Source organism: Pseudorasbora parva, chromosome 15 (assembly GCF_024679245.1).
Source record: "Pseudorasbora parva isolate DD20220531a chromosome 15, ASM2467924v1, whole genome shotgun sequence".
NCBI lineage: Eukaryota > Metazoa > Chordata > Actinopteri > Cypriniformes > Gobionidae > Pseudorasbora > Pseudorasbora parva.
The window spans coordinates 9,255,664-9,269,387 of NC_090186.1; the positions used below are offsets into that span (position 1 = coordinate 9,255,664).

Here is a 13,724-nt window from a genome sequence, read left to right on the forward strand (position 1 = left end):
ACTGTAGTGAAGTAAGAGCTCTAAACCAAGCACCATCCAGCAAGGCCAGACCAGGGTTTTAGCACAGCTTGTGGGATGAGGAATGGCTGATTGATATCCAGGTTGAGAAAATTATGTTTCGCTCTCAGTTTCCCTCTGGTGGGAACGAGTTCATGCAGTGGCTGAAGCCTCATCCTCAGAGTGGCGTGTCCGTACAGCTGGGCTGAATTATACTTTAGTGGTCGAATGTTTCCCACGTGTTCCATGGTCACAGGCGCACGACTGTATCTCACAAGCGTGGAAATTGTAGCCAACGGTAAAGAAACGCAACTGGCTATTGAAAATATGACCCTGCATATCCAAAGCTTTACATTCCTGCTTTGGAGTGTCCACATCAGTTATTAAATCCAACGGAGGATTTGAGTTTTACAGTTTTATATTGTCTGGGCTTTTTGGTACGAAAACATAAGTCATATTAATACATTTAATAGAGTTAAGCTCTTGCTTTAGAAGTTAAAAACTGACTAAGATGGATAGTGATATAGAATTCACTGAAGTGCAGGTTTCCATTTCTAGTATGCTCACTGTAGGCCTCTGTATGTGCCTTTGTATGTGGTTGTGTGTGTGGGTCTATGCAAGTGCTAAAAGCAGTCCAAAAGACATAAACCTCTTTCTTGGCGTCTGCAAAATGTGTGTATTGATTGAGCACAAACTCTCATAATAATTTCTAATTGAATCATACCTTTCTCTTTCTGCCTCTCTCTCTCTCTCTCTCTCTCTCTCTCTCTCTCTCTCTCTCTCTCTCTCTCTCTCTCTCTCTCTCTCACACACACACACACACACACACACACACACACACACACACACACACACACACACACACACACACACACACATATATAGTACACACACACAATCTTATTTGCCCTTGAAGGAATGACTGAAGAAAATAGACGAAGCTTTTATTGGGCACTCTCAATCATCTGAAAGAGCAGCGGGGAGCTAGGGTTACACGTGTCCGCATTATTTCCTAAATCGGATCCTTAACATGCTGTTTTTCTTCCTTCAGAGGTGAATTGTGGTGACCTGGAGGAGAGCTTATAAATGAGGTCGATACCTTTAAAATGGGACCACTTTGTATCAGAAGCTTCCTATTAATGTGATCTGCTGTGAATCATTGCTTAAAGGTCGTAGTGTGACAGAAATTACTGTCATGCTCCTTAAACAAGTAGAAGATGGTGTGTGTAAACATCATTGTCCGCATAAGAATGACATGCAGGGTTAATTACAGGCCTGTCGCAACACAATAGACAGAGAATTAACAATGCTACAAGTTTTTACATGTAGCATGAGCTATTTCAACTATCTAAAGACAATCGTGTTTTATGTATAATTGTAATGTGATGACATTGTGGTGAAGAGCAGCATCGATACTGTTGCTATACGCTGAACTTAAAAAAAATAAAATAAAGACTTACATGGTTAAAAGTTTTTTTTTCTTTTAATGCAATAATTGTAAAGTATTTTAGTTTAATAATGTTTTATAATGTTTATAATTCCATTTATTCACTTTTTGAGTATAGACGTGAAAATGAAATTTCCAACTTAAACTGTCATATATCATGAATGCTTTGGAGACTTAAAGGAACACTCCACTGTTTTTAGAAATAGGGCTTATTCAACTTCTTTCCTACATTTAGATATGTGGGCAAATTCATTTTTGTCTCAGTTCATGTATTGTTTTAGTTTGGCAGGGTCGTCGCTAGCTTAGCTTAGCATAATAAATGGAATCCTATGTTGCCAGCTAGCATGTCCCGAGTAAAAGTGATCCAAAAAAAAAAAAACCAACAACACCTAATTACTTCTTGTGGCCTGCGTATTCACATTGAGTATAGTGATGCAGATTAAGATTTCCTAGGCAAATATTGACTTGGGACTATATTATGCGGAAGCACAGGCGAAGCACTGCTACTTGGGCACAGAGATATCACGCAACACATTGCGATCGCTCAACAGCCAGAGGATGAGAGCAGTGATATCTCTCACATAATATAGTCCCAAGTCAATATCTGCAGAGGAAATCGCCTAGTCTTAATCTGCATCGCTATTTGTACTCGTTGTGGGGTGTTTTTTGTTTTTGGATCACTTTTACTTGGGACATGCTTGCTGGCAAAATAGGATTCCATTCACTATGCTAAGCTAAGCTAGCGGTGACCCTGCCAAACTAAAACAATGCATGCACTGAGACAAAAATGCATTCGCCCACATATCTAAATGTAGGAAAAAAGTTGAATAAACCCTATTTCTAAAAACGGTGGAGTGTTCCTTTAAAGGCATAGTTCACCCAAAAATAAAATTCTTTCATCATTTACTCGCCCTTAAGTTGTTCCAAACTTGTATGAATGTTTTTCTTCTGCTGAACACGACAGATATGTTGTGATAAGATAAGAATAAGAAGATAAGAATATGGGTAACTAAACAGCTGATGGACTCCATTGACTTCCATAGTAGGAAATAATTCTATGTGGAAGTCAATGGGTCCATGATCTGTTTGGTTATCGACATTCTTCAAAATATCTTCTTTCGTGTTTAGCAGAAGAAAGACATTCATACAGATCTTGAACAACTTGAGGGTGAGTAAATGATGACAGAATTTTTGGGTGAACCATCCCTTAAAGTCTCTCTTAAAAAGTATTAAATATATGTGTGTGTGTGTGTGTGTGTGTGTGTGTGTGTGTGTGTGTGTGTGTGTGTGTGTGTGTGTGTGTGTGTGTGTGTGTGTGTGTGTGTGTGTGTGTGTGTGTGTGTGTGTGTGTGTGTGTGTGTGTGTGTGTGTGTGTGTGTGTGTGTGTGTGTGTGTGTGTGTGTGTTTTAATAATATAAACAGGTTATTTTCCAAATTTGAGGTTGATACAAAAAAAATAAACCCACAACAACAACAAAAAATGTTTTTTGTTTGGGTGCAATATAAATGGATTACATTTTATCCCATTAATTTCCAATGACACCAAAACTAAAATTAAAAAGTAACCTTTTTTGATCAACAATGATCAAAGACCACCAGACGTTTACATTAACTGCTTTTATACAAGTCAACTATATTATTTAACATAACCGAACCAACCATAGACATTCATTTTTTATCAACAAACCTAACTTTAATGTATGAAATTGGGTAGAAAATAGTTCTTTAAGGTATACAATTGCAGGTTACTTTTTACAGAGTATTTTATGGAGGCAAACCGGGTAGCAGCTTGCAGGTGGATACATTTGAAAATTCCTTTCATAGTATAGAAGCGCCAGCAAAAGCCGGGTTTGGTTTCAAACACCATATGGCACAATTAAGACAAAAGAACATGAGCAGTCTGAGCAGTCTGCTCTCATGCACTTAAGAAACATATAGTCGATTCCTCAAATCAATATGCCGGACATATACGAAGGTGTTTGAGAGAGGCTTTGTAAATCTGCAGTGTCTATTTTTATGCATGTGGTTATGGTGCACGTGTTCCCTGGGGTTCTTTATGGAGCATGATGAATGAGGTGCTATTCACAGTTTGAGGCCTGACTCGCTCGGCTGCCAATATAGAAACTCAGTAGCCCACTTGCTGACATTCACATTGCAGGGCTGTGATGGCAAAGCAGGTGTTGTAATTTTATTTTAGATTTTTTGTTTGTTTAATGTCACATATCACCAGTGTTGGGGAAAGTTACTGTTAAATGTAATGCGTTGCAATTCTGAGTTACTGTAAAATTAGGGATTACAAAAACAAACAAATAGTTTATTTAGTGTTACTTGCAGAATAGTTTTGTAAAGTGAGTACAACAATTTTAGTGGTCTATAATTACATTGACTTTAGAAGAATTTTAATAGTCTTCTTTTTCATTTTTTCCCAGTCACTATTCATATTCCCATGTAAATAACTTCCACTGTGTAATGCATTTTCATTGCATGTGATTTCACAAGGTTCGCCATTAGACTGGGCCAGATGGTTAAGGGAAGAGGTAGAAAGGTGTTTGCCAGGCTGGGCCAAACTCCTGATCGTCCAGAACCACCCAGGCCCCCCTATAGAGCTGGACCTGTGAAGGTCATTTCATGGGTTAGCTGTATGATTGGCCAGTAATTATTATAAATGACCCTGGTTGGTTATGTAAAATACATGTAGGCCTAATAATAGCTGTGACCGAGTAATGACTAATTTGACTTATTGCACCCATAGGGCAACAAATCAGCCAGAATGCTTCTGCCTGGACGAGCATTTTAGAAACTAAAGATGACGTTTGATTTCACAATACAGTGTTATGCAACACTGCCCTCTTGTGGAAAACTGCATAGCACTACCGCATAACTGTTTATTTGTTTGTTTTAATCAAGTTATGCACTCACTTAAAATATTCCAACATTTATTGTTATTCTTAACTAAAACAGTCTGATCTTCTCGGATGAGTCCAGTTTTCAGCTTTGCCCACACCTGGTCCTCTAAGGGTTAAACAGAGACCTGGAGAGGCCTACAACCCGCATCTCTCACACCCACTGTGTAATTTGGTGGAGAATTGGTAGGCTAATGATGTGGTGGTTCTTCGGTAAGGCTAGTATCTGGCAGATCTGTCTTTATGAAGGACGCGCGACTCAAACACACACAAGGTTATCCTGAAAGAAAAATTGCTTCCTTTTTTTCTGGCAATGCTGCTCAAATTATTGATTTTTCCCAAAGACAATGCTCAATGCCACACAGTCAGGTCAATAAAGGTGGATGGAGGACCATCAGATCAAGAACTTATCATGTCCAGGCCAAATTCCAGGCCTGAACCCTCACTGAAAACCTCTGGAATGTGATCAAGAGGAATATAAAAGGTCACGGGCCATCAAGCAAAGCTGAGCTGCTTAAATTATTGTGCCGGGAGTGGCATAAAGTCACCCAGCAGCAATATGAAAGGCTGGTGGACAGCATGCCAAAGATACATTACATTTTTTATGAACTTTTTTGTTATTTTGACCAGTTGTCATTTTCTGAAAATAAATGCTGTAGTTTAAATGACAATGTTTTACTTGACATTTGGAAGAAATTGAGTTTATAGAATAAATAAAACAAAAATGCTAATTTTACTCAAATATTAAATCCACATACAAATATTAAATTCAAAGAAACTGATATATATATACACACACCAATTTTGTCATAACATAACATTAACATAAGGCATAACATTATGACCTTCTTAATATTGTGTTGGTCCGCCTTTTGCTGCCAAAACAGTTCTGACCTGTCAAGGCACGGACCATTTCTGAACCATTTTTGCTTTGTGGCAGGGCGCATTATCTGCTGAAAGATTCCAAAGCCCCCAGGGAATACCGTTTCCATTATAGGGTGTACATGGTCTGCAACAATGTTTTGGTCGGTGATACGTGTCAAAGTATCACCCAAGGTTTCCCAGCAGAACATTGCCCAACATTGGCAGCTATCCACTTGAAGTAAAAGAAAATGTGATTCATCAGACCAGGCCACCCTCTTCAATTGCTCTGTGGTCCAGGTCTGATGCTCATGTGCCCACTTTCGGCACTTCCTTTGTTGACCCTTTCAGCGGTGGACACCCAGTCTGGTCCAGCATGGGCATTGGTCCACGGCTATGCAAACCCATAAGCAACAAACTGCAACGCACTTTCTATTCTGACACCTTTCTATCAGAACCAGCATCAACTTCTATAGCAATTTGAGCCATAGCTTGTCTGTTAGATCAGACCACATGGGCCAGCCCACGTGCATCAATGAAAAATAACCATGGCTTTATTATAGTAAAAGTGTAGTAACCAATTTTTTTTTTCTTGGCTAATTGATAACCATTTATATAACCACAGTTTTACCCCAAATACCATGCAAAACTATGGTTATTTGTAGTAAAACTATGGTTAATTTTTGGAAGGGTTCATCCCGGTCGCCGGTTCATCCTTGTACCACTTTTGATAGATACTGAGCATTGCAGACCAGGAACAAGAGCTGCAGTTTTGGCCCTTGTCAAACTCGCTTAAATCCTTACACTTGCCCATTTTTTCAACTTTGAGGTCAAAATGTTATGCCTGATGTGTGTATGTATAAACAAAAACACGTGTGTTAAAAAAAAAAAAAAATGTGTGTGTGTGTGTCAGATATTGTATTCAGATATTAGATTCAGTTGCTAACATTAATATTTTTGCGTCACAAATGATAAATATCTCTATCTTTCACTTTCACTTTCCTCTAGTGCCAGCAGGCACCTTTCAATAAGTTCTTCTCTTATTTTTTGGGAAAGTTCGTGTTGGCCTTAATGACCTATGTCATTACAGTCCTGTTAATACACCTGTTAAATATCGAGAGAAATGTAATGTTTTGAAGCTTCATAGTAATTAGTCTTTGATTGATAACATTTATTTGTGCACTGCAAAGTAACTGAAACAACTGCTGGAGTCTAGCCCTAATAATTGTGATTAATTCTAAATGGATTTCAATGTCGTCTGTTGGTAAGGGAATCACAGGTGTGTCTAATCGTCGGCTTTGTCTTTGTTATGCTCGCATTGTCTGCATAGTTTCTATACATGACGGCACAAACACGGAATGAGGCATGACGTTCTACTTCGCATAGCTCAAACTTCGTACAGAGAGAGAGAGAGAGAGAGAGAGAGAGAGAGAGAGAGAGAGAGAGAGAGAGAGAGTAGTGAACGTTTTCAGAAGAACGAGAGCTCAGGACTCAACCTGTGGTTTCGCCGTTTCGGTTTATATTGACTGTGTGACAATGTTTCTGTGTCTTCAGGACGTTTTGTTGTGTAGTTTATTATGATTTCGTGATAATTGAAAGTGAATTATTTCGGTTTATTGAATCGGATATTAAGCCCATTGGAGCTACGACCATGAAATTCAACGGATATTTGAGGCTACGTATCGGGGAGGCGGTGGATTTAAAACCAACAACTTTTTTAACTCGCCACACCTTTCATAAAAAAATCCAGCTGGATCCTTACATCGTTGCTAAAGTAGATAATCTGAAAATTGGACAAACCGCCACAAAATCGAAGACCAACCAGCCTGCCTTCAATGATGAATTCTGCCCATACATCTCGAATGGCAAAGAGCTGGAACTGGCTGTTTTCCATAACACCGCTATAGGATACGATAATTTTGTCGCCAATTACAGAATCCAGCTTGACGAATTGATAGTGCCATCAAACACAAGACAAACATTTGAAGGATGGGTGAGTTTTCACTGTGTATACTACACTAAAAAAGCAGGGTCGTGGCTTCCACGCAACTATATGGAGTAATTTGTTCAAATGGCAATTTAGTTGTATAAACAACATAAATTCAATGAAAACTGACCAAATTTCTTTACAAAATACATTTGAATTACATAGTGTTAAATGTATAACATTGTATTAGGTAAGGTTAAGATTATTTACTTAATTTACCTTATTAAATTAACTATTTGCTCTACAAAATAAACAACTCAGTTAAATGTAGTTACATGGGTATTTAAGTAATATGAACAAGGGTGGTTTGAGTGTAAATTAAGAAAAGTGAAAATGTTTTTATTTGTTTTTTGAGTGTTTTTTGTCATTGCCCCTAGGCCTATAAATGATATGCTAACTACAAATATAGAGTTTTACAAGTATGCTAATCTAAGGCAGGAATGTTGACATGAGCATATGTGATTTACCATGGTTAATTACCAATCACTGTACAAATTGTGAATAAAAAGTTTAAAATGTAAACATTTTATTCAGAATACAACATAGATGACATATCAAATGTTTAAACTGAGAACATGTATTATTTTAAGGGAAAATAAGTTGATTTTTAATTTCATGGCATTAACACATCTCAAAAAAGTTGGGACATGGCCATGTTTACCACTGTGTGGCATCCCCTCTTCTTTTTAAAACAGTCTGCAAACGTCTGGGGGCTGTTGCTCAAGTTTAGGAATAAGAATGTTGTCCCATTCTTGTCTAATACAGGCTTTCTAGTTACTCAACTGTCTTAGGTCTTCTTTGTCACATCTTCCTCTTTATGATGTGCCAAATGTTTTCTATGGGTGAAAGATCTGGACAGCAGGATGGCCATTTCAGTACTTGGATCCATCTTCTACGCAACATTGATGTTGTAATTGATGCAGTATGTGGTCTGGCATTGTCATGTTGGAAAATACAAGGTCTTCCCTGAAAGAGACAACGTCTGGATGGGAGCATGTTCTTCTATAACTTGGATATACCTTTCAGCATTGATGGTGCCTTTCCAAATGTGTAAGCTACCCATGCCACACACACTCATGCAACCCCATACCATCAGAAATGCAGGCTTCTAAACTGAGTGCTGATAACAACTTGGGTTGTCCTTGTCCTCTTTAGTCCAGATGACATGGCATCTCAGATTTCCAAAAAGAGCTTCAAACTTTGATTCATTTGACCACTGAACAGTTTTCCACTTTATGCCACAGTCCATTTTTAATTAGCCTTGGCTTAGAAAAAACGCCTGCGCTTTTGGATCATGTTTAAATATGGCTTCTTTTTTGACCTGTAGTTTTAGGGCGCAACAGGTTCTGAAAGTATTCCTGAGCCCATGTTGTGATTTTCTAGCATTCTGTATGTGTAGCATTCCTGTACATGTGATGCAGTGCCGTCTAGGGCCGAAAATTAAGGGCATCCAGTATGGTTTTCCAGCCTGACCCTTACGCACAGAGATTTTTCCAGATTCTCTGAATCTTTGGATGATATTATGCACTGTAGATGATGATAACTACAGACTCTTTTTTTGCCGCAGCATTGGGGGAATTGGTGCTCCTCTGCCCATCTTGACTTCTAAGAGACATTGCCACTCTGAGAGGCTCTTTTTATATCCAATCATGTTGCCAATTGACCCAATAAGTTGCAAATTGTTCCTCCAACTGTTCCTTATACACTATGTACATTTAATTTTTCCGGCCTCTTATTGCTACCTGTCCCAACTTTTTTAGAATGTGAATCCAAAATGAGCCAATATTTGGCATGACATTTCAAAATGTCTCACTTTAAACATTTGATGTTATCTATATTCTTGCAAGTTTATGATATTTTCAAATTATTGCTTTTTATTCTTTTTATATACTTTTAAAAAAATCCTTTTTTATTCAAAATTTGTACAGTGTCCCAACTTTTTTTGAAAATCGGGTTTGTATATGTTTTATCTATGTTAATGTGAAACATAGATTGAGCAGCAGTTGCTATGTTTTCCTCCTGTAGCATATACAATTTTCTCATGAAATTGTCATGAGTGTATCTGTTAACCTTGGATAGGTCACTCAAAAATGAAAATTCCATCATAATTTACTCACACTAAAGTTGTTCCAAACCTGTATGAATGGACCCTATTGACTTACATACTCTGTAAAAAAATATTTAAAAAAAAAGTTACCTGGTTGCCTTGAAATTTGGAGTTAATTGAAATAAAAAATTTGAGTTAATACAATGAACATTTTTGTGACTCGACAACCTTTATTCAAATATTATTAAAAGATTTTGTAAGCATTGGGTAATTGTGTGTGTGTGTGTGTGTGTGTGTGTGTGTGTGTGTGTGTGTGTGTGTGTGTATGTGTGTGTGTGTGTGTGTGTGTGTGTGTGTGTGTGTGTGTGTGTGTGTGTGTGTGTGTGTGTGTGTGTGTGATGACGCAGTGAAACTTGTGCTATTTTCATGATTTATCACATTTTAGATGTGGTTCAGATAAATCGTGTCTATTTATTAAACCAATTTCCTTCATTGTATCAAATCAAATTTTTAACTTACTTACTTTTTTAAGTTAAACCAACAACATTTTTTTACAGTGTAGTTGGAAAATAAAATACAATGGAAGTCAATAGGACCCATCAACTGTTTCTTTACCCATATTCTTTACCCGAAAATATCTTCGTGTGTTCAGCAAAAGAAAGACATTTTTTAGAAGAATTTTCATCTTTGGGTGAACTATCCCTTTAAATGTTATATTCAGATTTGTACCCTGATCTACTTATAACTACTTAGATATAAATTACAAAGTAAGAAAGATGTGGAAATCGCTCCATTTTCTTTTAGTCTTTTCTGACTACAGGCCTGTCAGTGCTCTTGACAGAGGGTCCTGTTGCTTTCATTTGTGCAATAACTAGGTCATGCTCAAAACCACGTTAGTTGCACCCCACCATGCATCACGGAAACTCTCAGAGTGTTACCTTCTCATACATCTATTGGGTAAATGGTGATGTGTGGTTTGACATACTCGTGCTCTGCTTTTCCTTTGGTCCAAGTGTGACAATGTGGTCAAATGAACCCTTGTAAGCAGATGTTTTTCTCACTGTTAAATCTGATTATGACATTTTTTTGTGGGTTTTAAGGTTATGTTTCCTATTTTAAAACAAATTACATTCACACATTTAGATTTTTAAAGGTTACAAATTTGGCACAGAACTTTAAATCATTATTTAGTATTTACAGAATTTGCTTTAGGCTTGATTTGGACGGTATTTCGGTGGTAACTTTGTAACTACATGTCACCTAGAGTATTGGTAAACTATCTGCTTAGTATCTGCATGCTAACACTTTATTTTGATGGTCCCCAACATACATTTTATTGACTATAAGTTCTAACCTAACCTAACCTAACCTAACCTAACCTAACCTAACCTAACCTAACCTAACCCTAACCTAACAGGCTACTATTACCCTAATGTAAGTTAATGGACATGTAGTTGCAAGGTGACATATAGATAGTAGAATGTCTAAAAGTGGGCTATCAAAAAAAATTTAACCTAAAATATTCCTCATGGTCACAGTTTCATGTTTAAACTTTTACTGATCATTTTAAAGTTACCATGCATGATGAAAATGTAGGTTGCAGAAAATGTGCTGGTTATTTTGCAAATGTGGTTCTCTCACTTTTGCGTTTGCAGGGGACGTGCTTGCAAACTCGCGTACCACCATTGCAAACATGCTGCTAAACCAAACTAGCCAGATTCCTCTCTTTGCCCCACATTACCCTACCATATGTTGAGAATCTTAAAGGGTTAGTTCACCCAAAAATGAAATTGATGTCTTTAATGACTCGCCCTAATGTCGTTCCACACCCGTAAGACCTCCGTTCATCTTCAGAACACAGTGTAAGATATTTTATATTTTAGTCCCAGAGCATATGCAGTCGATGCCCACTTTACTGTCCATGTCCAGAAAGGGAATAAAAACATCATCAAAGTAGTCCATATGTGACATCAGTTGCTGAAATCTCGTGACATTGGGAATCCGAATCATTGATCAATTCACTGAAGCATGTCCGTTTGAATCTTTATTTAAGGTTTGAAAACAAACGCGGAAGAAAAGACAATGCTGAATAAAGTCGTAGTTTTTGTGATTTTTGGACCAAAATTTATTTTTGATGCTTCAAGAGATTCTAATCAACCAACTGATGTCACATATGGACTACTTTGATGATGTTTTTATTACCTTTTTTATTATCTTGACATGAAGATGAACGGAGGTCTTATGGATGTGGAACGACATTAGGGCTAGTCATTAATGACATCAATTTCATTTTTGGATGAACTAACCCTTTAAGCTTTCCGCATGTACAGTAGTGTTCAACAGAACTCAAGTTTTGCATTTCTGTTAGGTTGTGTGGCATGAAGTGTAATTTTAAAGCCAGCTGCCAAACATAAATGTGTTGGCGAGTGTGTTAAACCACTGCTTTGGCTTCACAGCTGAAAGTTTGTTACGGAAATACTTGTTATCTTTGCATCTGTTATGCAGTTTGCAACCTATGTACTGTGTAATTTATATGGAAAACTATGTGCCTTATGCGATGCTGAATTTTGTCTCTTTACATTTTATATTTTTTGAAGACCATTCAAGTGTCTTGGGTCAATGATTTAGCCTTCCAGTCCCTAAAAACGTGTTGTGCTTTGTGGTGCGTGCTATGGACTCGACTCCCTGAACCAGCTTGTCCTGCTTTCCTCGTCTTGTCTCACATTACTGGAATTCCTCCCACATTGCAAGGCAAGCTACAGTAAATGATAGTAAGCGAGACCAAATGATTGAGACTGTGCTAGAAGGTCAGTGTGAAAAGATAGCGAGAGAGAGACAACTGTTATTATGCTGCAGTGAAATATAATTTTCAGTTATATAGCAAATCAAACAACCTTAACTCATACAGGCATTGAAGAGTAATAAGAGCTCACAGCAAATTTCTTTTATTTCCACGTGGTCTGTTGTGACCTGTCAGGATCTTAACCACATCAGAAACTACAGCCACATCCTTCACTCTAAAAAACATTTCCATTTAGTCAGATATATCACATTTAGCATCAGTGTTATCTCCTAAGTGGAAAGTCTGGTGCGTTTTAAAAGAGCATGGTGTTTTTTTACTGGTAATATAACTGGCTTTTCACACTTATAAAAATATAACCCTAAATATTTAACTCTGGGTCATTCTAAACCCTGGGTAAAAAAATGGATTATCCCCTGGGTTATCTTTATTTACATGTCACACTGCTCATACTTTTCCGGGGGTTGTAGTTAATGCTGTTTCACACTGCACATTCCTAAACCCCAGTTAAAGTCCTTATTTGCATAAATGCAGCGTCAGTGTTGCTGACTAGACAAACACAGCACGTGGTCTGTTTACATAAAGGCTCTAGCAATGCGCATCCTCATATTACACATTGCTGACTGTAATATGTTTTTTTTTCTGAGTGAACTTTTTGAGCTATAAAAGATAAGAATGAAATGGTCTCGTCTTCACAATTGTCACGTTTTTCATTATCGTTTTCCTATCATACGCAAAAGTGACTTCTTGTGACAGAAATTAAGTTTATCGCGCAGTTATCGCAGCTACCCAACGAGCGTGAATATAAAGGCACTGATTGGTTGTCGGTTGCTAAGCCTTGAGTTGATACAATGAACGAAATTTGTTTAATAAATAGAAACTCAAAGTATTATTGTATCTGAACCAAATAGAAAATGTGATAAATCATTTGTCATCTTTCACTGCGTCTTCACAAATAAAACACACAATTACCCAATATGCTTACAAAATATTTTAATAATATTTGAATAAAGGTTGTCGATTCTCAAAAATGTTCGTTGTATTAACTCAAATTTTTCATTTCAATGAACTCAAAGTTTTAAGGCAACCAGGTAACCTATGTTTTAAAGGGGGAGTGAAATGCTGTTTCATGCATACTGAGCTTTTTACACTGTTAAAGACTTGGATTCCCATCCTAAACATAGACAAAGTTTCAAAAACTAATGTGATGGTAACATTTGATGGAGTATTTCTGTGTTAAAAATACTCCTTCCGTTTCTCACAAGTTTCGGAGAGTTTTTTTCGAGTATGGCTCAACTTGACGTTAATAGATCGGAAGGTCCTTGTATGGGCTCTTCTCCCTGTAGGGTGCGCGTGCGTGACTAGAGCGAGAGAGGAAGTGCACGCCCGTAAACACTCAAGGTGCAGATCCACTCGATCCAGGCGCCGTGCTCCACTTTATTCTTATGGGTGACTTCAACACTTCAGCACAGCATTCCGGGAAGGCAGCGCTGCATTTGACCCGATTTGAACGCAGAAATGACGGGAAGCTTCCCATCGCTTCAGTCGCGTCGAAAAAGTGGATCTCCACCGTTCACTGCTGTCAGGACTTCACCAAATCATACCAAAGAAGTGTGTTTTTGACGGAGCGGTCCCAGCGATAAAGGTTCGGTCCTGCTTTGGAAGCAGCCGGTGAGTAAAAC

The 13,724-nt window shown here is 37.8% G+C and overlaps 1 protein-coding gene across 2 annotated transcripts in view; it reads left to right on the forward strand.

Annotated features, from left to right (window-relative positions):
* Positions 1-6,469: 6,469 nt before the first annotated feature.
* prkchb (protein kinase C, eta, b) overlaps positions 6,470-13,724 on the forward strand; it is a 28,580-nt gene continuing 21,325 nt past the window's right edge. Inside the window, exon 1 of one of the 2 annotated variants that reach the window (XM_067417029.1) lies at positions 6,470-6,487. Coding sequence is in view for 1 of the 2 variants with exons in the window: in XM_067417028.1 (XP_067273129.1) it covers positions 6,860-7,201 (342 nt within the window). In the remaining variant the exon portion in view is untranslated. Of the gene's footprint in view, positions 6,488-6,539; positions 7,202-13,724 lie in introns of those variants that run through there. The other variant, XM_067417028.1, reaches the window with a different exon arrangement.